The 26463-nt window shown below is 41.1% G+C and overlaps 1 protein-coding gene across 4 annotated transcripts in view; it reads right to left on the bottom strand.

The window, feature by feature from the left end:
* OXR1 (oxidation resistance 1) overlaps positions 1–26463 on the bottom strand; it is a 296193-nt gene that overhangs the window by 255228 nt on the left and 14502 nt on the right. For all 4 annotated transcript variants that reach the window (XM_075085597.1, XM_075085598.1, XM_075085599.1 and 1 more), the window contains one exon: positions 3289–3368. Coding sequence is in view for 1 of the 4 variants with exons in the window: in XM_075085598.1 (XP_074941699.1) it covers positions 3289–3305 (17 nt within the window). In the remaining 3 variants the exon portion in view is untranslated. Of the gene's footprint in view, positions 1–3288; positions 3369–26463 lie in introns of those variants that run through there.

The raw sequence follows: 26463 nt of genomic DNA, 5'->3' as shown, positions 1-26463 counted from the left end.
TGGAGATTATAATTAGCAATTTATTATTAGACCTAATTAAAAACAAATTCTGCAAGAGAATAAACCTTAAATCATCCTTTCCTACAGAAAAATAGCTTTGTACCTCATGATATTTCCAGGGAAATAGAGTATCTTTTTTTAGGAAGAAAATTAATGTATCAAACCAAGATTATCAAAAACTCTCAATAGTTTTAAGCAGTCTATTTGTAGGAGTTTATAACCTTTAAAAATGATCAGTAAAACCTCAAAATTTTCTTGTTCACAATTAACAGTCTTCTGTGAAAATGAAATTCAAAATGCACTGCAATTGGGAGAACAAAATACCTGACCAGAACTCAATCACTGCTTAACTACAATATGCTACCAATCTCAAGAATACTTATGTAATTTCCCAGTTTACACATAGGAGGCTACTATTATGGAAGACCACTCCGCCTCTTTCCTTCCTGGAAGCAGTAAATCCTTTATTTATTTTAAGTGGTTCAGAACAGCCAGTATAAAGTGAGAAATAGCAGAACACGGTATAGCAGAGAGGCAAAGAACTGTTGCCCAGATGTGCCTTTTTTCATAAAAACTCTTGTCTGCAGACATGAATTTCATACTGTTTGTAATATTCCTTATGAGGAATTTTCAGTTGCATAGTAATCAAGATTCAATCTGGGAGAAAAAAAAGATACAGAATGAAATTTCAAGGCTGCCAATCAAACAGGATTCTTCGTTTTGCTATTGCTTTATAATGATAAGAAAAGACAAAGAGACGATCCTGAGAGTGAAAAAAATGTTTAGATGAGCCCAGAAGGAGTTCATACAGGGTAAAATTAAACACTGGCAAAAATAACAAACCCACCTGAATATAATGTAATATAATAATTTATTTCACTTAGCGGAATGTCTTTGGCTAATTTGAGTGTTAATGTTCTGCAGAGGCAACCAATTAGAAGCAGAAATCCTCAAATGGGAAGACTGCAATTCCATTACTATACCCTCAGCAACAGTTATCAAACTCATCATACTGGCAAACAACAGATTCTGTACTTACGTAAAAATAAGACCAAAGTTTCCTTTTCCTGAGAAGTTTTCCTAAAAATATACTGCATATGCATCTCATATAAAAATAGAAGAGTAAACAAAGGTAAAAGAGTCTGGAGTCAGATGCCAGTACCACTTCAGACACATAGAAAACATCCCATTGAATGTGTTGCCGTGTGAGGCAGCAGTGCCCACGCCTGCAGAAGCACAAGGGACCGGGCAGCCCCTGGCAGCACCCTGACTCAGACAAGGCTGTTGCTCACACTGATGCCTTGTGCAACTGGTGCGGGAGCTGATGCCTCAGAAAACGAAGCTGCTTTTTCTAATTATTTGCCCCCTCGATTCCTGCAGGCATGCAGGATGCTGCTCCATATGTGCTACTTCTTAAGGGCAAGCTAGCCTCCCCTCTTGCCAATAATTCAGAAGAGGTGAGCTACTCTCCAGGTACTAGATTAAAGATGCTCTGCCACTACATGGGGCAAACGTTTCACTAGGCTGCCATGAGACTGGGGCACAAGTGTTGAGTCATTTACTAGCTTGTACTTCATACTTTACTAGCTTGCCAGAGCTCTTTAATCTCTTCATAAATGACTTGGATGCAGGACTGGAAGGAATGCTAATTAAGTGGCTGACAACACAAAATTGGGAGGTGCTGTTGACACTCTCGAGGGCAGAGAGGCCCTGCAGAGGGATCTAGACATATGAAAGAGCTGGGCAATCACCAACCGTATGAAGCTTAACAAGTGCAAGTGCCAGATTCTGCACCTGGGGCACAGCAACCCTGGATATACATACAGGCTGGGGAATGAGAGGCTGGAGAGCAGCTCTGCAGAGAGGGACCTGGGGGTTCTGGTCGACGACAAGTTGAACGTGAGCCAACAGTGTGCCCTGGCAGCCAGGAGGGACAACCGTGCCCTGGGGTGCATCAAGCACTACATTGCAGCCGGTCGAGGGAGGGGATTGTCCCGCTCCGCGCTGGTGCGGCCTCACCTTGAGCACTGCGTGCGGTTTTGGGCACCACAGTACATTAAGGTTATAAAGGTACTAGAGAGTGTCCAGAGGAGGGTCATGAAGTTGGTGAAGGGTTTAGAGGGGAAGCCATACAAGGAGCGGCTGAAGTCACTTGGTTTGTTCAGCCTGGGGAAGGGGAGGCTGAGGGCAGCCCTCATCGCAGTCTGCAGCTCCCTCCCAAGGGGAGGAGGAGGGGCAGGCGCTGACCTCTTGTCTCTGGTGACCAATGACAGGACCCGAGGGAATGGCAGGAAGATGTGCCAGGGGAGGGTTAGGTTGGATATTAGGAAAAGGTTCTTCACCCAGAGGGTAGTGGAGCACTGGAACAGGCTCCCCAGGGAGGCAGTCACAGCACCAAGCCTGACAATATTCAAGAAGCACTAGAACAACCCCGTCAGAGACATGGTGTGAACTTGGGGTTGTTCTGTGCAGGGACAGGAGCTGGAATTGATGATCCTTGTGGGTCCCTTCCAACTCAGAACATTCTATGCACTGAAAACCTAAAAGTCTACCAACAAGCAAAGAAATCAGGGAGTTCACACAGGGAAGGAATGGTTTATAGTACCTTCGTTCTACACAGAAATCAAACTCTCCCGCAGAAGACCCATAGGTGTAGAAGCTGGTACCTGGTAGGTGCCTCAGGTACCACAACAGCTTGTATGGCTGCAGGAACTGTGAGGGAAGCAAGGCCATGCTGTCTGCTGATAGGGAAGCACAACTGCACAACCTGATGCTTAACAGGAACACTTAAAGAGTGCAGAAAGTAGAGAGCACAGATTAAATAAATGTTGATTTTTGAGACATTTGGGTATGACATTGAATCATGTATAATAAGAGATGGAGGTTACCTTATATGCAGTATGAACTCGCTAAAATGGCAGAAAATAATCTATCTTCCACTGGTGCTTTGTTCCCCTGGTGTTATTTTCTGTACCCAGAAAGCAGGAGGGATGCCCTCCAGCTCTAGTACAGTATCTTCTTTGGCAATCTCGCTGTGACCCATAATGCCTTGGGGATACTATCTGCCCATGTGCTACGTGGCCCATATGCCACATACTTGTCAATTAAAGTACATCAGAGTTGTCAAAAAAAAAAAACACAAACAACCAATATAACAGAAAGAGGAATCCAGCTCAGGTATTTTATATAACAATACATCCAGAAAATGTAAAACGTTCAGATTAGAATCACAACAGCTATACTATGTTTTTGTACATTAAAAGCATAACAACAAAGGTGAAAACTGACCTCTTAGTGCCAAACATGATGGTATGGGCTTGTTTCACATTTATGAATGCACTGCTCTGCACAAGGCTGTTTTTGTTGACCTGGATAAGAAGAGAGAGAGAGTTTTTTAGACGAAGCAACTCAGGACCTTGATTTTAATATCCTGAACAGTAAGTGCATTAGTAAACATCTTCCAGTGCAACTTCAGAGAATAACTGGCAATTTTATAGAAATACAAAGGTTAACAAAATAATGTAAAGGTTAACAAACAGAAGATAAAAGTTAAAAAACTTAGACCAAAACCTACTGGTAGAGTTTAAACCTGAGGTTGTCAGAGTAGTTACTCAGCAAAAGAGTTAGGTGTAATGCTATCTGGTAGTTCAACACCTAAAAGCCCCTGCCTCTGAAAGGAGAATTCATATGCCTGAGTGAAATTCAGGTGCCTCAAAGCAACTAAACCAGACCTTCCTAAACTACCAGCTATATAAATTTACATCTTAATTACATTTTGGTGCTCAATTTGTTGAATGGCTACCTTAGTAAATTAGTCGCTTTTCCAGAAAGAATCCATTAATACAAAAAACTTTGTATAAAAAATAAAAATATGAAAATATTACAGAATAATAGAATAATTCAGTTGGGAGGAGCTGCCTAGTCTGACCCTCAGCTCAAAGCAGGTGTAATCAGATCAGGTTCTGCAGATATACGCCCATTGAGACTTCAACACCTCCACAACCTCTCTGGGCAACCAGTTCCAGTAATTCACCGCCATCACAGTAAAAACATTTTTCCTAATACCTAATGAGAATTTTCCATGTTACGGCTTGTGTCCACTGCCTCTTATCGTATCACTGTATACCTTCGAGAAAAGTCTGGCTCTTTATAGTCCTCCATATCCTCCAGTCAGGACTCATTGACAGCCCCCTATGGTCTCCTCTTGGCCATCTCTTCTCACAGCTGAATTGATCCAGCTCTCAGCATCGTGTCATATGCCATGTGCTACAGCTCCCTGACCACCTCCTCTGGTCTCCTTAACTCAACATCCTTGTTCGGGGGAGCCCAAAACTGGACATGGGTCTCCAGAGTCAGTCTCACAAATGTCAAATAGAGGGGAAAGATCTTTCCCCGACCTTCTGGCTACACTCCTCCCCATGCAGCTGAGGGATGCAGGTGACTTTCTTTGCTGTAAAGGCACACTACTGGCTCGTGCTCAAATTGCTGTTTGCTAGCCCTCTCAGATCCCTTTCTGCAGCATTGCTTCCCAGGCAGTTGATCTCCAGCTCAACTTTTTACACAGGGTTATTCCATCCCATGGGAAGAGCTTGCATTTGCTTTTGCTGAACTTAGTGAGGTTCCTGTCAGCCCATTTCTCCAACCTGCTCAGAGAGCAGCACTGCCCTCCAACACATTGACTGCTGCTTGCAATTTGATGTCATTCACAAACTTGCTGAGACTGCACTCCATTCCATCACTGACGTCATCAATGAAGATACTAAACAGTGTCTGTCCCAGCCGTGAACCCAAAGGGACCTCACTAGTTACTAGCTGGGTGTAACATCTGCTGTTTTCCAGTGATCAAGAACCTCCCCCAGCTGCCATGACTTTTCAAAGATGAGAGCAGCCTTGCAACAACATCAGCCAGCTTCTTCAACACCCATGAGTACATCCTATCTGGTCCCGTGGATGTGTATATCCAAGCAGTCTAAGTGATCCCTAATGCTGTCTTCCTCTACTGCAGGTACTGCTTCACTCTGCTAGGAAGCTCAGACACCTGGGAGGCCTGAGGACAAGTCTCTCCAGCAAAATCCAAAGCAAAAAAGGCACTGAGTACTTCAGCCTTTTTCCACATGGCCACACTGAGCAATGGGCCCATGCTCCCCTTGCTTTCCCTTTTGCTGCCAATGTACTTAAAGAAACCTTTCCTGTTGATTTTCACCTCCTTGGCTAGTTTTGATTCCAGCTGAGCTTTGGCTTTGCCAACTGTATGCCTATGTATTCCTACATGTCCCATATTCCTGCCACGTAGCCTGCCCCTGATTCCACCATCTGTGTTCTTCCTTTCCATGATGGAGCCTGGGCAGCATTCAGGCCTGTGGGGACCCCAGGTATCTCCTCTTCATCCTCCTGGTGGTGCTGCTCCTTCCCCATGCAAGTTAGCACCTCACTCTGTGTGCCCATCCCCAGGAGAAGCCCCCATCACTCCAACCCCAGGAGAGGCCCCGAGTTCTCTGCAGCCCCACACCAGGCCAGCGGCAGCCTCCCTCAGTGTGCCATCTGGGTCAAGGCCTCCAATATGCCAAGGACAACTTGCTCCATGCCTGGTGCCAGGGAACATCCCTGTGGGGTGTTGAGACCATCACTGTACACCCTCCAAGCCACCCCAGGCAAGCTTAAGCAGAGATGTTCGTGTCCCTGCTGTGTTAATGGCTGCGACAAGGGTGTTGCTGCTGCTCCCCGTAAGCTTAGCCCTCCCAAAGCAGGGGTCAGCCATTCCCAGCAGCAGCCTGGATGCAAAGGTGCCAAATGCAGGTCCCAGCGCAACCGGAAGCAGAGACTCAAACTGCTGCACAAACTGGGAAGAGCCACCACAAAGAGCAGCCCAGGCAGTGCTCTGGGTGCCCTGCATGCTCCCAGCCCCACAAACCGAGTCCCTTTTGCCCCTGTCCACAGCACTCCAGCCCTTCACTGCCTAATGAGCAGCTAAATAGCAACTAGAAAGCACAGGCAGGCGCCAGCCCCTGCAGCTCAAGGCTTCCCCTACCAGGTCCCTTCCCACAAGACTGGTTCACTTCCCTTGTGAATGCCATCACACTCACACACTGCCCTCAAAACATGTAATTTTGATGCTAATGAAACCTTTCTGCCCTACTTGCAAATGTTCAATTTAAAGCAAAAGACATAGCTTACAAAATAAAAAATTCTATCCTAGTTTATTTGATTTTTTAAATGTAAATGTGCAATCTAAATACAAATGTTTTCTTCATTAGGAAGAAGCTGTGATTACATGATCTTGACTGACAGGAGCATTTTTGTCTACAAACTCCCTCCTAAATTCAGGAGATGCTCAAGGGGACTTCACATCTCCGTGACACACCGGGTAAAATGACACCAGGCAAAATATCTTGCTACCTCCAGGCAAGGAAGTGGTATTTTCACAGCTCCATATTTCATTATGGTTTGTGCAGTGACATTTGTGTCTCAATTTACCAGTTGCTTTTAAAGCATTTCCTTTTTTGTTTTCTGTAGGGTTTTTTGTTTTGCTGTGGCTCCTTCACTTGTACAGCTGCAAAGAATTGAAGGGAACCTCCCTCTTCCTTTCCATGCCCTCTTGTTCCAGAATCACAGCCTTGCAGCTGGGCAAGCAGCACAAATATCAGCCTGAAGTACATTTTCCTTCCCATGCAATCATTGTCCCTGCCACTCACTAACATCAGTTGCTCTACATTGAGAGCATAAATGCATGCTTCACGTTAGCCGCCTTGACTGGGAATTTCTAAAGCCTCTAAGTAAGCCAAGTGTCCACTCCTATTGAAAAATCAATGGATTTGGGGCACGCACATTCCTGTATGTCTTGGGAATTCACACTCCAGTTCCCAGCTTACGATTATCAGGCTAACTGGGAGCCTAAGCTTTGCCTACACTGTCAGATATACAGCTCAGAGATGGAACGTGGAGGAGATTAAGGACTGCAACTCAGCCCCAGTGTGTGACCCAGTGTACACATTAAGTATCTCAAGCCATTTAGGCAGCTGATTATACAATGTAGGGCCTGAATCTGTAGATGCACTACAAAGATCTGGGTCAGGCATTCCTTTTCTCTTAGAAGTAGCTAGGTTCAAGCTCCTTAATTTAATTTTCAGAATTATTTAGTTTGTGACCTGGAAGTCCAAGTCCCATATTTGAAAATGAGACTTATGATCCCAGGAGCATTGGTAGAACTCCGACACTGAAAATTTTAACCCCGGTTTATTCAATCATTTGATGATCATCTCTGTTTCCACTGAAGAACACCATTCACAAGCATTTATTATAGTTTAAGCTTCGTGTATTAGTAGGTAAGACTGTCTATGTTCACAAGAACTTTAACTGAAGGGCTCTGATGCTTTCCGTCTCTTCTTGGATATAAATAATATTGTTAGTGATGACATAAGGTACTGCAGTTTCTCAGAAAACAGGACAAGTTATCTGAGGAAAACCAACAGGTATAAAATCGCTGAGTAGCTGAAGCATCCTCCCTTGAAGGCGACTGGTGCAAAAGTCAGAAGAGCAAGGTGTTGGATATGCTGCCACCTATCTCAGCAGAAATTTCACTGGCAGCATCACCGTCCTTTTCCTTGAGACACAACCATATCCTTTTGGAAAAAAACAGACTCACCAAATATATTAAATGAAACATTAATTCAGACTTTGGACATTTTTCCCCTTGCACAGGAAGTTTTTGCACAGAAATGTTTCCCATACCATTTCACTGGCTTCACAAGTGAAAGGGTAACTGTGTGTCAGCTGCTGCCTTTCAGCCAAACCTCATCCCTCCCTGGTGGAAGGTAGAGTCACCAGGGCAAAGTGGCAGAACAGCCTCAGAACCACCCTCACTCTCTTATGGACAGCCACACTGAACTGCTGAGAGAAGCCTCAGTAAGTAAGCAGACACACTGCACTGGTGCAGATGAGAAATAGCATTTATCTGCTTGGAGATAAATTCTGATGGCTACAACTTCCAAATGAGAAACTTTTTAGTAGCAATAGCGATTTCTAAAATGTCTTAAGATGCCATTTATATACAGTAAAACTGGCACAAAAACTCAGTAAACCTTTTCATTTATAGCATATATATTTAAGCACAATTTACTGAGATTCACATTGATTGCTCAAGCCCATGCAAATCTGAGAGCAAGCATCAAGAATAAAAATATTATCTGTTAAGAAACAGTTGTATTATAGTGATAAATATAGCATAAAGTGTTCATACAGAATTACAAAAGATCTTTATCAGTGACCTGGAGGAGGCAACGGACTGCACTGTCATCAAGTTTGCAGATGGCACCAAAATAGGGGAGAGCAGTTGATATGCTTAAGGGCAGGGCTGTCATCCAGGGAGACTTGGACAGGCTGGAGGGATGAACTGACAGGGACCTTATGAAATTCAGCAAGGACAAATACAAAGTCCTATACTTGGGAAGGCTGAAACTCCTGCAGTGGCTAGGCTGGGCACTGCCTGGCTGGCAGGGCCCTGGGGGCAGCAAGCGGTACGCGAGCCAGCAGCATGCCCTGGCACAGAGATGGCAAACAGCATCCTGGACTTTACTAGCAGGACGATGGCCAGAAGAGAGAGGGAAAGGATCATCCCCCTTTATTCAAAAATCCTAAGACCATTCCTGAAATACTGCATCCAGTTCTTCATCCTGCTCTCAATGCTAGAAGGACGCTGATAAACTGGAGTGAGTTCAAGGCACGGCCTGCCCAAGTTGGTCAGGCTGGAGCACTTCCCCTGTAAGGAGAGGCTGGGGGAGCTGGGCTGCTCCAGCCTGGAGAAGGGGTTGCTTCAGGGGACGTAATGACTCCTTCCAGTACCAATAGGGAGGTTATATAGAAGATGGAGCCATCCTCTTCACAGTGATGCATGGTGGGAAGATGAGACAGCAGGTGTGAACTGAAATGAGAGGCTCCCACTGGATATAAAAGAGGTGGTTTTTTACCATGTTCACAGTTGAGCAGTGGACCATATTGCAGCCTCCCTCCTTCAAGCTTCTCAAAACCTGTCTGAATAAAGACTTGAGCAACCTGGACTGATATCAAAGCTGACGGTGCTTGGAGCAGGATGATGAGCTAGAGTCCTTCTGAGTTCCTCTCCAACTTGAGTTATCCTGGGGCAATAAGCAGATAAGGCAAGACCTGAGAAATGACACTCTACTATGCACAGTAAACCCTGGGAAGTAGGAACAGAACAAAATGTCTTCCACAGGTAATGGGAAATACTAAGTCATAAAACAGCAACCAAATCCAAAGATTTTAAGAATTTTTACCTTTGGAATAAGAACTCTACATGGAATGTTACCAGCTCTAAATAAATAACCTAAAGAATGGAAAAGGAGTGACTCCAGTACCCAGAGCACTGGGGACGCCTAGAATATATGTTTATTATCAGCATCACTATTCTACATTTTTTTCTGCAGAAGCAAACAAGTGAAGAAGAAAAATATATAAATAGAAATAAGAAAGAGAACCCTAGTTCAGTACTTAGGCAAGTAAAAATTAACATGGATTTATACAGAAGAGGTCATGCTTACTTAAGTTACAGTATGACAAAGTGACAATGAGACCTAAAGGGGATGAAACAATTTTTGCACTTCAGGAAAGCTTTGATAGACTGCCACGTTAAAGACAATATGTGATGGCTTTTGATATAAGTACTATGGAAAATTCTAAGAAAGACTTGGCAGTCAGTTAATAGAGGCTACGTCTGGAAAAAGACTGCTGAGAAACAAGTCAACAGACAAGCAAAGCGTGAAGTTAACTAGAAATATTCCTAATTCTTTCCTTGCCACAAAGCAATCGCTCAGTGGAAACAAAACTTCTGCATTTACTAAAATCAGTTACTGCTATATTTCACTAATCATAATCACTTAAAAAAACCCCAACCATTACTAATAATGTAAAAGAATCTAAGGCTCTTAAACATTATTCAAACTTCACAAGTTATGTCACAAAGTGCCCATACCATATTTAACGAATACGTTGCTCTCTTTATACTTGCACACCAAAGGCAGGGTCTCTGTGTTGATGGGCCCCTCCAAAAGATTTCAATACTACCCAAACACTTTCCTGTGCTCTGCTATATCACCCACTAAACCACATTACATTTATTATGCTAAACTGTACTTTCATACATATCGAGGCTTTTTGAGTAATTCTACCCAATGCCATTAGCGATTAAAAACTCTGTCTATCTCAACATACAGCATTAAACCTTAATACCATACCTTAATAAAAGTTACTGATCCGCTGCACTTGGGGGGGGGGGGAAAAAAACCCAACATTCTGATAAATTCACCAACACCCTTAGAGATACCAGAAGATGAAAAAACCCACAGGAGAACAGGATAAGATCACCTACAAATGCTCAGAAGAACATTTTTGGTAGGTCAATGCTTTTTTCCTGCACTCTGTCTTGAAAACGTTGGCTTTCTCCCGTAGATGTCTCCCGTCTTCCATACCTGAGGAACTCTATAGCCTATTTGAATCTAAGAGCCTGAACAGCTCAGAGGGAAAGGAGCCAAGTGATATGCAGATACATCTGAAACATATAAAACAAGGAAATGTCACCTGAATTTCCAGGTACTTCACACAACAGTGTAAAAAAAAAAACTAATGCACAAAGCAATGTGAGAAACAGCTTTACAGCAAGTAGCCCTTTGCAGTAAAATAGGATACTTAGGTAGGATCACAACATTTTCCTAAATGCTATGCTTCAAAAAACACAAGTTATGTCTAGTCATAGACACTAGGATCATACAGGGTTAACCAGGAGAAATGTAATGGCCTGTGGATACAGTGAGACTAATTACTTCTGGTCTTAAGCTCTGTGAAACCCTGCCTTAGATCACTTATTTCAGCCTTCTTAGTAAAATGCACAACCAACCATTTCAAAAGGAAAATAAATAACTTCTTCAAACCTTTACGAAACACACAACACATTTATTCTCTATATAGTCTATCTTGATTGTTTTCTGTTTTAATTACCTTAAAACCTGAAGGAAGTATACCTTAAAATTCAAATAAACAATTAAAGGCTTAGCTTAGCAATTCTTGGAGCTAACTTGTTAGTGGCTGCTTAAGCAACTAAGTGATAAATAAAAATAAATGAGCCAAGAAAATTAAGTCCTAATTAAACAGAGAAAACAAAGTGTAGTTACTAATGTAAAGACTGAGATTTATTAAATGTAAATGAAGTCTTTAACAGCAATTCTTATGCATTGAAATAAACCTGACTGCCATCTGTTGTTAATCAAAGGTCAGTTCAGTATCAAGAGTTTAATAAATAACTCATTTTTGCCTACTGTAAATCATGAGGGCAGACAATATGATGGCCATTCAGAAGTATGAATTCTGTTACATGTTTTTTCTAATATCTGAAAGTATTTTAGAAATACAGAAATTAGCTTCATATATTAGACTATTGTGATTATTTCATCTGACAGCAGTCTTTTACAGCAACTACATGGTTGCCAAAGATCTAATACTATTGTCTGTTATGATTACATTTGTAATCCTGTTAATTTAATCTTCTTACACTTCCATTTTTTTTCTTTACAAATTAATTACATTATGACTGCTGTATGCTTTTCATTTGAATCATACAGTTTCCATGACAGATGTTTTCTTCTTCCAAAATGAAGTTAAATATTTCTGGTTTTAAGACAACAACAATAACAAAAGAGAATTACCAGTTTGCCTCCTCATCCCAGTGACAGCTCGGGTGACCTCATCTGATAATTCTTTTCATCCTTTGTTTTTAAATCCTCATCTTTAATTCTTTAAAATAATACGATCAGCAAAGCCTGACATATCCTTCATTTCCATTTGCTTCCTTTTGTTTCCCTTCCTTTCCTACACTGTACAATACCATATATGTACCTTCCTCATGTCATAGCTACGTGTAGCTTCTGCCACAGAATCAGCATAGTATATACAATGCGGTGATGTAGGCGTGCTCTATCACTTATTCCCTGTTAGATCATCCACCTCTGCCTGTAGGTAATTCAAGGCAAAACTTAACTACTGTAGTAGGAAAGGAAAACTTTCTTAGCATACTCTCTGTGAGCATGCTAAAGAAATGTACTGATTTTCAAATAAGACAGATAAAAACAAACCACCATTTGCCCTGGGTATTTTGCCCTCCTTCACCTTCACAGCAGCACACACAGCTTTGTTTCCTATGATTTCAGGATAAAGGGACACTCCTCTACATCCTTTAGATCATCTTAAAATCCAAGTTCCTTGGAAATCTAACGGGGGTGGGGGTGGGGGGGGAAGACTGCTGCTCCTTCTCTAGGCACAATTGCTGGAATATCAATTATTTATTACTAATTAAGTAGTGGATGTGCCTATGAACAGAAAACAGCACACATACAGAGAAGACTCACAAGGAGTAACCAGGACTGATCAGGGTTTCACTATTTTTCTTTATTTACAAAGAGTTCTAAAGCCTGCTGAAGTTGGGGGCAGGGAGGAAGAAGCTGAAAATAATAGCAGGCTAAAAAAATAAAATAAAATAAAAACACCTTTCCAAAAGCTCACCTGAAGTCAATGAACATTAATGATAAAACTAAATCTGCTAAGACATAAATGGTAGATGCAATGATTCTTTTACAGCTGCTGTGAGGTATGAAGTTGGTGCTATTTATCCACCCCTCTCCTCTCTGGGAAAATCAAGAATATCCCAAGTAGACACAAAAGGATCATGAACTTAATGCTCCTCGAACCTGAAGAAACCAACACCACTTGCAGCAGGCGGGCTGCTGCTTTCAGACATAGCTCAATGACAAACCTCCTCCAGTAGCAAGCGAGGTCTCAATCTCTTCAGTCCCATCCTGGTTTTTACCTCCTGTCCCCCAGTTTGCTGTCCCTTTAGTTGTACAAATACAATGACATATAGGACTACACTAAAACCAGACAGATGACATTAATCAGATTAATAACCCCCCTCAAAAAAAAAAACAAAACTATAAAAATTCAGTATTTACTTTAGAAAACTTTTTAATAAGTCAGATCATTTCAATGATGTAGTTCAGAGTGCAGGTTGCATTGGCACAAGGAAAACATCTGTGAACTCTGGAATAGTAGCCTCATAAATAGACTTTAAAGTCAAAGACAATATCCAGGCCATAACTTCTAAAGTTACCATTAAAGTTTAAAATCTTTAAGAGATATTTGTACCCTCTGTAAAATTAGTTCTAAAGGGCATTCTAAAGGCTCCTCACACTCTTCCCCTGCTCCGCCGTGGGGTCCCTCCCATGGGATCTACTCCTTCACAAACTGCTCCAATGTGGGTCTGCAGTTCTTCAACAACTGTTCCAGTGTGGGTCCTTTCCACAAGGTACAGTCCTTTAGGAATGGACTGCTCCAGCATGGGTCCCCAGCAGGGTCACAAGTCCTGCCAGCAAGCCTGCTTCAGCATGGCTCCTTTCAGGAGCCTGCTCCTGCATGTGCTCTCTGTGGGCTGCAGCTTCCTTCAGAGCATGTTTACCTGCTGGGGCATGGAGTCTTCCACAGGCTGCAGGCGGACAACCTGCTTCCCTAAGGTCTGCTCCGCAGGCTGCAAGGAACCTCTGCTCTGGCACCTCCTTCTTCACTGATCTTGGTGTCTGCAGGGTTGTTCCTTTATTTTTTTCTCGCTCCTCTCTCAGCTGCCACACAGTTTTGTGGTTTGTTTTTTTTTTACACTTTCTTAAATATGTTATCACAGAGGTACCACCAGCGTCACTGATGGGCTCAGCTTTGCCAGCAGTGGGTCCACCTTGGAATGTCTGGAACTGTCAGACATGGTGGCAGCTCCTGACATCTTCTCACAGAAGCCACATACGAAGCCCCTCCGCTACCAAAACCTTGCCACGTAAACCCGATACAACAGTCTTACTTCTGTCTGATTACAAACCATTTCAGAAACTGCATATCGGATTTCAGTGTATCATTTGCTAATGCTGCAGACAAGATATAACATAGTTATATAATTTACAGCAGCAGAGGGAGGACTGCAGGAATCCTAAGTATTTCCACTGAATTAGAGATTTAGAGATAAAGCAACTCCTGGGAACAAAGCAGATGAACTGCTGTTTTTCCTCTACTCTTTTGCACTGTTATGAAATATAGTGGTACTGTAAGCTCAGTTCAGTATTTCACAAGTATTGTACTTTAACAGAAAAAGTCCTTTCACCTCAGAATAAAATCATGTCAGCTAAATGTGATCAACAGCAGGGAACAGAACTATATTATACAGACCTGAGCCTCTAGTCAGACAAAATAAAGATAGAAACCTTTGGAGGATGAAGAAATGGAGATGAGCTTTGGCTGTAGTTATCTGGACTCATTCAAAACGGAGCAGAGTGAGTATGACTCGGATAGACAAAGCAGAGCATGTCAAGCACACAAATTTATAAGCTATCATCATAAAGAGAGGCATTACAAATTTTTTTTGTACCTGATTACAGATGGTATAGACAACAGTAGCGGATATATCTTAAAAATACATGGATTCTGTTTTTCACATTTCAATTTTCAAACTAATGCTATGATACCGATTCTCATTTTAACTACTAGTTCCAGTGATAATTACTTATATCTAAAACTAAAGAAACCACTTAACTGTACATAAAGATATAGTCATTTCAATATATCAATTTCTTATTAAATAGGCACTCAAGTACCTTAACTTAATCTAGTCTATGATATTCAAAAGGAGTGACATTTACTCAATACAATGCGAAGGGTGTTTATGCTTAGTCATTAGCTGGTTGAAGGATATGTCCCAAGATACAATAACGTGTGTTTTCCTGACTGTATTACAAATGCTTCTTCTCAAGACAGTTCACTGACTAAAAGTTTCCCCTAATCAGCTGGCATGTCTACCTATTTATTCTTATATTATCAATCCCCCAAAATCCCTTTCATTCATAATCACTGTGGTTGTCCCATTCATTTAATTACATTAATGGTTTTTATCCTTTTGAAAGCCATAAATACAGAAATGACAAAATAAAATATTTACAATACCTTTGTCTTCCACTTCTGCTCATTTTCAAGAAAAAAGCTGACTATACAGTGAAGTTCTCAGCTGGAATCAGATCTAAGACTGCTGCAGACTGTGCCACTCTCAAACCTTCTGGGCCACATCTATAAGAACTGGTGAACAGGTTTTTTTTTAGATCAAAGGTTACGCTTCCAATTTTGTAAATAAAGTATTCCACTTCATGGCACTATACAGCTTTCATGCCACCAAGCACAGCTGAAGCTGAAGTGGATTCATCATAATGGAAAAGGCTCATACGTGACTGTGGCGCCTCAAAGTGATTTCTCATTGATTTATCTCCCCTGGTCCTATTCTGAAGAACACTGGCTGCAGCCACATTGTGACTTTCTACTTCTAAAGGCCAACAGACAAGTCCTACTGTTTTCCTTTCCAAGCAGAACTGAATTCATGCTATTCTGGGAAGTTACAAAATTAACTCTCTGTTCTCGTTTCAGCCGGGATAGAGTTAATTTTCTTCATACTAGCTAGTATGGGGCTTTGTTTTGGATTTGTGCTAAAAACACAAACATTGATAATGTGAAGACGTTTTCATTGTTGCTAAGTAGTGCTTACACAGAGGCAAAGACTTTATCAGCTTCCTGAACAGAAACATGTCCTGCCAGGCGCACAAGAAGCTGGGAGGGGACACAGCCAGGACAGCTGACCCCAACTGACCCAAGGGCTATCCCACACCATATGACACCATGCTCAGCATATAGAGCTGGGGAAGAAGGAAAGGGGGGACGTTCATAATGATGGTGTTTGTCTTCCCAAGTAACTGTTACGCGTGATGGAGCCCTGCTTTCCTGGAGATGGCTGAACACCTTCCTATGGGCAGGCAGTGGTAAATTAATTCCATGTTTTGCTTTGCTTGTGGGCGCGGCTTTTGCTTTACTTATTACACCGTCTTTATGTCAATCCATGAGTTTTCTCACTTTTACTCTTCCATTCTCTCCCCATCCCACTGAGGGGGAGTGAGCAAGCAGCTCTGTGGGGCTGAGTTGCTGACTGGGGCTAAACCACAACACTCCCACAGAAGAAACAATTCTTGAAAGACACATTAAATTACTTTACAAAGTCAGCAAAAACTAAAGAGAAAAAAAGAGGATTAGACGAAAACTAAAAACATCCAAAGATGTGCTCAACTATGTTAAGGCTGTGTTTGGCAGACAGGTGGAATGAAGAACTGCTGGATGACAGGACTGTCAGAAATGTAGTGAACACAGAAGAGGGCTAAAAGTGATTAGGAGACTACTTATTTTATACTCTTTGCCCAAAGCAAAATGAGATGTATTTAAGCCATTTCTAGTATATATTGGCCTAACTATAATAACCTGTTCTTACAAACCTCAAATGATGGAGGTTGTTATTCTAAACATCAGAAATTTGTTCCAGAAAATAATATTCTTTGCCAGAGCTCAAGCTCGTTAGTTGTCACTTTCCCAGCAGACACAGAGAACAATTCTTTACCCTCTTTCTCACAGAAGTATTTCACACATTTGAGCACTGTTCTCCTGCCTCCCCAGTGTGTCTCTTTTTTAGGTCAAACATTTCCTCAGAATTCAATTTTTCCTAGATGTCATGTTTTCCAGACTTGTGATCATGTTTCTTCGTGTTTTAAAATATGGATGCCGAAACCTGGAGACAGTATTCCAGGCAGAATGGAGTAAAACAGGAATTCTTTGTGATCTTACATATGGTAACCCTGGTTCTACATTCCAGTTTGATATTTCCTTTTTTCTTCCTCAGCAGTCTACATCAGTAGCTAACATTTGGTTTCCTGTTCTTCTCTCAGTTTTTTCCCCTAGCATTCCTACACAGCTAGTTATTCCCTGTCTTGTGTTTTGTAAATGCTGGAAATTCAACAGTATATCATATTTCTCACAAAGAATTTATTAATGTGTTCTGTGATTGCTTCAGCTACCTTCCTATATATTTTAGTGTGAAAATCATTAAGTTCATATGATTTAAGGTTTGACTAATGAATAAAAATAATAAAATACCCAGTCCAATCAATCATCTGTGGGGTCAAAGGGTCTTTGACATTAAAGCTAGAACAGGTAGTCTGAATGAAGCATGTTTTACCTCCAGCGCCATGCTCCCTGTCATGTAGAAGTACAGGAAATACTGCAGTGCTGTTATACCTTTGCTGCCCTCAGGCTAAACACCGGTAAGAATAAAACAAGCTAGAGAACAGAGATTGAGATGATTTTCCTGTCTCTTACAGCTTCAGGTAAGCTCTGAAAATCACCTAGAATGCAAGATGTTCTTGCTCATTTTCTTGGCATGTCTCCTTTCACCTCTAAATTCTTTAAGCCTTCAGTTTACTTCCCCTGGTTGTACCCCCCACAAAAAAAAAAAGTCAGACCTGGACTGCCAGAACCTCATAGTCTGCAACAGCAATGTAGCTTTTGACTGGCAAGGCAGCTAAAAGCAAGATCTGAGCTGACAGAAGTTTGCCATGTCTCTGAACAGGTACCTATGTTATCTTTCTCTAGCAGCTCTACAAGCATCAGGAACAGATGATGCATTTCATTTCTTACTGTTCTCTTCCCTCTCTATTTTTGTGCATTCATCTCTTTTTTCTTCACAGACAGGATCTGACTCACACAGTAGCAAGAACAGCCACCACTTCAACCTGTCCCAGTGAACCTTCTGTCATTTCCCTGAGAGTTAACAAAGTTACAAAAAAAAAAAACCAAACAAAAAAACCAACCCATGAAACAAAACAAACACAAACCTGTCTCTAGCTTAAAAAGGTGGGAGAACAGAATTGCTAATGTGAAAGTTTGTGTTAATAACAGGTTAGACGAAATTTTGCTAGAACAGAATAGTTTAGTGGGAAGGACCCCACAACAATCATCTAGTCCTTCAGGGCTGACCAAGTTAAAGCCTGTTATTAAGGGCATTGTGCAAATGCCTCTTAAACACTAACAGGCTTGGGGCACTGACCACCTCCCCAGGAAACCTGTTCGAGTGTTCGACCACTCTCTCAGTAAAGACGTGCTTCCTAATGTCAGGTCTGAACCTCCCCTGGTGCAGCTTTAAACAATTCCACCTGTCCTATCACTTGATACCAAGAAGAAGGGATCAGCACCTCCCTCTCCACTTACCTTCCTCAGGAAGCTGTAGAAAGCAATGAGGTCGCCCCTCAGCCTCCTTTTCTCAAAGTAGACAGGTCCAAAGTCCTCACAGCTGCTCCTCATAGGGCGCACATTCAGCCCTTTTAACAGCTTTGTTGCCCTCCTCTGGACGCATTCAAGGACCTGAATATTCTTCTTAAATTGGGGGAGCCAGAACTGCACACAGTACTCCCAGTGAGGCCACACCAACACTAAATACAGCAGGATAATCACCTCTTTTGACCAGCTGGTTATGCTTTGTTTAACACACACCCCAGGATGCAGGTTGCCGTCTTGGGCGCTAGGGCCCACTGCTGACTCCTATTGAGGTCACCATCAACCAGCACCCCCAGCCCCCTTTCTGCAGGGCTGATCTCCAGCCACACCTCTCCCAGTTCATACCTGTATCCATTGTTACTCTGTCCCAAGTGCAGAATCCAGCATTTGTTCTTGTTAAATTTGTGATTAGTGAGATAGATTAGACACCATGAGTTAAATCGGAGTATTAATACGATCCCTTTAAGTATATAAAAACACCTCTCAGACCATATGCGCCGTTGGAATGAACGGCCCATAAGGCTACTCATACCAAATAATTTATTAATAAAGAATAAGGAGATTATGTTGGTGTTTGAAACTATGTTCAAAGAAAATTATGCATCTAACTCCCTCCAGCAGAAACCTAAACATGGAAATTACAAAACTTAAAATAAACACTCAAGCCTGTCTAGTACTTAAATGAAGGTTCCTTGAGTCAGCAAAGATGGTATCCTTATTGCTGCAAGAGGTTTATAGCATCACAAAGAGATTACAAAAGGTCTAACCAATGGAAAGATGTTGAAGGAAGCTTTAGTTTAACAGACAGGCCATAATTTGTTGAAATTACTTCATTTCAGAAATGTCAAGTTTCTTTTCAGAATTTTTTGCATCAAAAAAAAAAAAGAGCAGGGAAAGAGCTTTACATGTGGTCCTTCTCTGGCCAAATCTGACAAGGAAAATTATTCTCTACCAAGACACAATACAAGAGTCAGAGATGTCTTTTTGCAGCTGTTGGTACGATACCTCACCAAATCTCTGCAGGGAAGAAAAAAAATTAAAAAACCACCACCACCTTTTCGCTAAAGGTACAAGGATTTATGGTCTGAATGAAAGGGGGAAAAAAAACAAACAAAAAACCCACCTCATTTTAACTGTTTGGAAGCTTTTGGTAGTATCCCTTGGATGGCCTTGGTGCGGGGAAAATGATGGGTCAATCATGGAATCCATAAGTTACTGCTACAAACATGCATAGTCCTCACTGCAGTACGTGCCATTATATTGATGCCCAGTAGAAACAACCAAAGATTTTCATCTGAGATGCAAATGACCATACCTGAATTTCAAAGCTGTAATATCAACATGTTTCCTGTAGGACAGGTACAGAGAAACATAACATGCATTGGTACCAAATTGTGTAAACCGATGAAGTGCAGCGCTGGAGACACAGACACTTTATTTCATAAGGGAAGAATAAAATCTCTAAGAAAGTACTAGGTGAATCAGGCTTACAGAGATAAGATGTCTTATTACTTGTTAAATCAAACACATGGCTAACCAGAATACTTCACAGCCTATAGTTTACAGTCCTGAGTTATAACAACATCTCAGTACTGCATTTGCCCTGTGTCATAAGAATGAACAACTCCCTCTCCCCTGCTCCTCCACTGTCATTCTACTGGAGTTTGGTTTTTTGGAGCTCACTAGTGGGCTTATATGCAACACAAAAACAAAATAGCACAGCTAGATTACTACATGCTGGCCTTCAGCTTAGCTCTCAAAATCTTAACTGTGACAGCAAGGTACATAATCAACATTGAAATCCTAACCTTCAGAAGAAGAAGCCACAAGCTTCAGATCAAACCTTATTTATTTAATGTTTCTCTTTGGAAAGCTCTTGCCTCAAATCCATGTAAAACCAATCATTCCTCTCAAAATATTTGGAATGGATACACTGAGAGGCACCTAAGTTATAAGAAACATAGAAGTTACACCTTTTTTGCATAAGTCATTAGTCACAGCCTTGCATTTCCTCAAGCGCTGGTAACTCATGAATCCCAATCACAGCACACCAGCTTGGAAGACAGCCCTCTGGCTTCCAGATATGCCAAATACAGATGATCGCTCTGCAGGGTTTGGAGAGGGCTGCCCAGATGCTAGCTAGCCGTACTGAAGACCAGGTCACTGGCTGCTAAACTAGCTTCAAATGTATGACCTGCAACTTCATTCTTCTAGGACGTTTCTCAGGGAGAGGGTACCACAAGAGGTCAGACTCTCATATATATTGGCTCTGGCACATCCTTGCAACTCTAAATGACAGCTAGTAGAACAATTGAAAAATAATTGTTGTCAAGGATAATGGAGGTATTTCAGGGTTTTCAACCAGAATAAGCCTTTATTTTAGGTAATATGGGAAACTCAGAGACGGTGAAGAATATAGATAAAGCTAATGAATTTGGGGTACAATCTCATCGAGTGGGTCACATTCATCTGGTGAGACAGCTTTAAAAGGACTCAGTCGAGAGTACCTCCTAAAAAACTACAATAAACCAACACTTGGAGATGGGCCCAGGAAGTCCCATTGGTAGAGACTGAATAGTCTTCAGCAAGCAAAAATACCAGGCAGCATGCAAAACCTGGCAAACCTAATTAAAAAGCTGAGACAGTTACTAAATGTGCACAAGCGAAACTGTTTGTGCGTCTCCTTCTTGGCCTTACTGCATATTACTCAATCAAAATTTATTACAACTATTGAAGAATCTTTGGAAAACATCACTTTTTTCAGGCTCTAGATACAGGAATGTTCCGTTTTGACAACAGCATGCAGCCGCTATCCTACAAGAGCCTGCAACTTCAGTAAAGTTAGTCTTAACTCCAGGTTTTGTGAGAAAGACACAAGCAATCAATAGCATCAAGGTACCCTGCTTGCCTTCAACACCCTGAGGAATTAAATACGCCTGTCACATAGTAGGATCAGAAAGATTCAGGAACAACCCAGAAGACAGAAGCAGGCAAAAACCTTAGCATAGCTTCGTGGTAACAAAAACTTAGCACAACATAGACCAGAAAATTATTGCTGCAGGATAATCAAATTAACCCTAGGATTTTTCCACCCTCAATTTCCATTCTCCTTCCATTGAGGGAGACAGTGTTATGGGGGTGATATTTCAGCAATTAAAAAAACAGCATCTGAAAACTAGAGAATGCAACAGCAGCAAAAGAACTTTGCAAAATCTTTATAATCAGAATGCTACAGTTTGTGACACAAGGTTTTCAAGACACAAAGAAAAACAGCAGTCAAACTAAAAACTAAATGTAAAATAAATAAAAATCAAGCACCAGACAGCTAAAACAGATTTACCTTTAAAAATATTTTAAAATTCCAAATTCATCAAGAACTGATAAAACTACTGCTGCAATTACCTAAATACATGAAAATAATATTCCTACAAGAAGCTAAATACAGCATTCTTGTATTTATTTTGCCTGATAGAAGAAATCGAAGTCTGATCAATGGGAAGTCTTGATCAGCTTGAATTTATGAGCAGCTTGGAGCAACCATAGAGAAGTTGGATGCTAAAATACATTTTTGAAGCCATGGGCAAAAAAAATTAAAAAATAAAATCACCAAGCTGCATAGAGAAGAATAAATGAACGTTTTTCCTTCACTCATCCGAACTTGCAGTTTCTTTTTACCTCTTAGCAAAATGAATTGTGTTAATTGGTTACTTTGTATGCAACAGTAAAGTGTAACACACTTCCTTCTCTTAAGTTTTTATTATTTTTTTTTCACCAGCTAAGAGTAAGTAAAAAAAACTGAGGATCAATTTATTAAGATCTTTCATATAGGCCTCCTGGGAGGCACAGCCAGCAACTCAGAAGTGAAGTCAGGAAGGATGTCATTGCCCTTGGGTAGCCAACATTCATCACAGCAGGCAGCCTTTGTTGTCCACCGTGCTATAATAGTTTCTCAGTAGGGAAGGCAGCATGTAGTAGCATGACGACGTGCAAGATAATGCCTAAAAACACAAAACTCTGTTTTAGAGAGAGCCGCTTAGAAATGAGTGGTTACAGTGGCAGCGAAAGGGAAGAAAGGCAGAATGACTCGGTTCTCATTCTAGCCCTGAACACTGGTAAACATTTTTCATTCTTTATTACGTTCAAGGAGCCAAAAGAAGTTTCTTTCCAACATGTGTTTTTTATTTGGTCATTACTTACCTACCTCTCTTCTACAGCTCTCTGCTGAACTGTGTCATTTATGGCATCTTATTTCCCCAAAACCAGAACTGGACATACCCAGGAAACACCTAGGTCTTTAACATATTGCAAACTGTTTCCTGGTTCCTTATAAGATGTGCAGATCAATCATCACTGTCACTGATTTTCTATTTTACTTATTTAAAATGGCTGGAGAAGCTGAACTAGAGTCAATCATAGTCATTACAGTCAGTTGAGAAAAAGACAACGAAAAGGTTTACAGCCAACAGTTTCATACAGAAAAATGGTTCATTCAGATCCAAAGCTTTTTACGAACAGTGGGCAGCAGTAGGGTATGTCAAGTCAAAGTGGAGCTGACTGCAGATTTTCCATCAGGGACACTAAGGCACCGTGCGCATGTTTGTGTACGTGCACATATGCGTGTGTGAGAAAAAGGTAGTGGTTTGCAAAATGGTTGTTTGCCTATTTCTCATTAGATCTCTTTCAGATTACCTTAAATCAGATTTTGAAACTCAATTCACAGATCTGCTCCTAATTTTTTAAGTAGTTCCGCTCACTTTAATGGACTCAGTTGTAATTTAGTGTGAACTAGAATAGCAGCAGTTGGCATTCTACCACACTGAGTAAGGGCAGATTCAGTGAAGGACTAAAACACCTGAAGGCAAGATCCAAAATACCTTCTTTGATGGTTTCACATGCAGGAGTCCCAGTCAGCTCTTCTAGTGAAGCAAGGCTACACTGCTGTCAGGAAGGCGAGAGGCATGAAGCCAAGACAGCAAGTAGGTGGGAGACAGATGCTTCAGTTTCCTATAGAGCTACTCAATTATGTTTTACAAAGTATATGTCCACTAATTGCAAGAAGCAATATGCCAAGGCATGATGTGCTGCATGCCACCTTCACAGTGGTGAAATGCTCCCCACTATTAGGGCCTACTCTTTCTTCAGGAAGATGCAGGAGTCTATAAAGTTTAAAGAAATACAGCAGCTCCTGCAAGACTTTGAGAGACTTCACAAAGTAAAGACAAAGATGTTACCTAGTCATCTGCTGTTTGGTCAGCTTCAGGTATACCTTTGTTGTTTTTTTTAAAAAAAAAAAAAACAAACCACACACACACAAAAACCAAACCAAGCGTAAATGGGTTACTTCTCTGTTAGTGGTGGGAATTGGCTGCAGCCAGCACTTCTGAATAATGCACACTGACTAGCTATTTTTTCTCTGGATTTGACATTTTTAAATCATGAGGTGAAACGGTCTTTTAAAATGAAAATGAGCTGCTACAGAGCAGTAGTTACATCCACAGTCACCATTACACTCTCTCTCTGCAGCTACAATACACAGATCAAGTGCCGATACCCTGAATGGGCATGAAATATGAAAAGCCCTCCAAGCACCCAACTTCCCGTACAAAATGCAACGAGATACCATCAGCGCACAGACGGGCTGAAGCACTGCTGACACAAGTACAGACAGGACTGACAGCACATGAAACAAGGTCTAGGAAAATGCAAACAGATGTGGTCTGTGAAATCTGGCCCTACTTTCTTGAAAAAATAGGAACTGTATTACCCAACCTGTAATTTTTTGGTCAGCTTAATCTCAGAAGGAAAAAGCCATGCAAGCCAACTTCCAAGGATGAGAATTCTCAGATATCCCTGCTAAGCAACTTCTATTTGGTGCTTTCTGTGTGAGAAAAAGAAGATAGGAGCCACTGGATTGAAAAATACTATTGCTGTGGCATGTAAAATATTAATCAATTTAACTCTTTTCAAGTACCTTATTAGAAAACAAATCTACTTGATGTTGCTTCAGTCTTGCAGATGTTTTGCTTTCAAGGAATTATACTGTAGTCATATTGCCTCTCAAGACAGTTTCTAATGAGAAACCCAATTAACATTCAGCACTTTAAAGAGGTAGATTTTAAGAGTTTGTTGTTCACCTTTTCTTAGCCAGCTAGATGATGAACACAATTTATTTTGCATAATAAAAACAAGAATAGAAAGTAATAGACAACAGGTCCAGCAGGGGAACCCTTAAATACAGCTTATTAATTATTTCACACAGTGGCTTCTAAGCAGCACAAGTGTATGTGTACTGTGTGCCCATAAAAATAATAGGAGTGAAAAACTGGATGCTCTAATTCTTAAAGGATGTTGATCACTGAGGATTAAAAGCATTGTGTAAGAACATGAAAACAGCAGTAGGTCTTCAGCTACGGCATAAGGCAGTTATCTGAGAAATATATGGCAGAAAGATCTGGCTTCCATTTTTATTTGTGTAATTTCAGTAATGGGGAAAATGTATTATGATCTTCTAAACTTACAGTGATGAAGCACATCCACAGTGAACAAGGTCAACAACTGTATCTGTTTACAAACAGTCAGATTATGAATCTGCTATCTTGCGATCCTGAAAGCTCCTTACTAAGTCAGATTAACGTGGAGTTTGTTTATCTTCCTGACATAGCTAAAGAACCTCAGGTCCAAAGAACACAAATGGCTCCCTATTTTCAACACTGTAAATTTCAGCAAAAGCGCTCTGCCTAATTCCTGAATTTACAGTAAAATGTGTACAATATTGCCAAACAAAGTATATAGAAATCACAACTCATCTATCCGGGTATGTCAACTGCAACCTCATCTGTTGGCAAAATGGATTTCAAAAGGTTGAAAACATAGCTATTATATTTTATCAATAACTTATACCTGCAGCACGTTGTATACGCAAATCAGAATTAAAACCACTTTGTCCGGCAATGAATGAGCGGAATAGAACCCCCATGTTTAAATGCTTACATTTAGTGGGGCAGATACTACCCCACTTATGGGGTTTTATGGTGATTTTCATTTTAAGTGGCTCAGGACTAAGCACAGGTAGCAAACTGTAGTGAGACAAGCAGATTGCCTGGATTACCCCACCTATCACCCTAGCACAGGATATTGCTATGGGCCTGCCCTTTCCAGAGGCAGTAACTACTATTTAGAAGCAAATTTGCTTCCATCAGGAAACCAGTTTTGCAGTAAATGCTGTTTTTCACAGCTCTGAGTATGGTTTATTTCCTTCCTTTCACTAAGATTAATTTTAGAGAGGTCAGAATATGTTAGCAAGTAAACACTTGGTACCTATACATACACAGAACTTGAGAAAGATGTTAGTTTACATATTTTGGGTTTTAATAAACTAAATATTAATTACTCTTTCTAAGCCCCTAGTCTACCACTGGGTTAGAGAAAGCAAACCAACATTGTTCAAGTCACGCTGTTTATGAACACACACATTCCCTGTGTTGTCCCAAAGGGGCAAGGGGCAGGAATTAAAAAAGAAAAAAATAAATTTCAGTACATATGGACTTTGGCTTTGGGTATGTCTCAAAAAAATGAGCTACAGAAGAGCAAAATGGCCCAGATGGCAAGCAGGGGTACCTGCATACAACCTGCAACTATGGTGGCAGAGGCATGCTCTGGGCCCACATCCTCCTCCAGAGGCCCCTGCAAGCAGGCATCCCTGCCAGAAATTACAGCCTCCCAAAGGCCAGGGGTGGGGGGCAGCAGGGAGGTGGACAAACTCCAGAAAGTAGAACGATTGCACATCAGGAACACACTGGATCATCTCCCATGAGATTAGGAGGAAAGAGAGCAAGTCACCCTCAGAGTCCACTGAATATCAGATTTTGTCTCTGATTAGGATTACCTTTATAACCACTACATTTTTATTCACTTCTATATGCCTAAGACCTTGCTATTGTACTTTGCAGCAGCCAAATGCAGGGAAAGGCTAGAGATAAGAAGAGACCGTTCTTTTTGCAAAAATGGTCTTATCTTTTCTTCTTTCTAAACAGTTTACAAAGAAAATAAAATCTAAAATGAAAAACTGCAACTCATGAAACTGTCTCTAAGATGCTGCTGAAGAACAACTCTTTTTGCCGTATCTCAACCACGCATTTTTCCCTAGCTTTCTTCCCCATATGAAATTACGCTACTGGGCTTTTTTTTGTTAATTAGAAACAAGGTCTCATGACTAATCTAGCAACAGAAGAA

The sequence above is a fragment of the Phalacrocorax aristotelis genome, chromosome 2, assembly GCF_949628215.1.
Source record: "Phalacrocorax aristotelis chromosome 2, bGulAri2.1, whole genome shotgun sequence".
Taxonomy (NCBI): domain Eukaryota; kingdom Metazoa; phylum Chordata; class Aves; order Suliformes; family Phalacrocoracidae; genus Phalacrocorax; species Phalacrocorax aristotelis.
The sequence above is the reverse complement of the archived record's forward strand: the minus strand, read 5'-3'. Positions and strand labels throughout refer to the sequence as shown.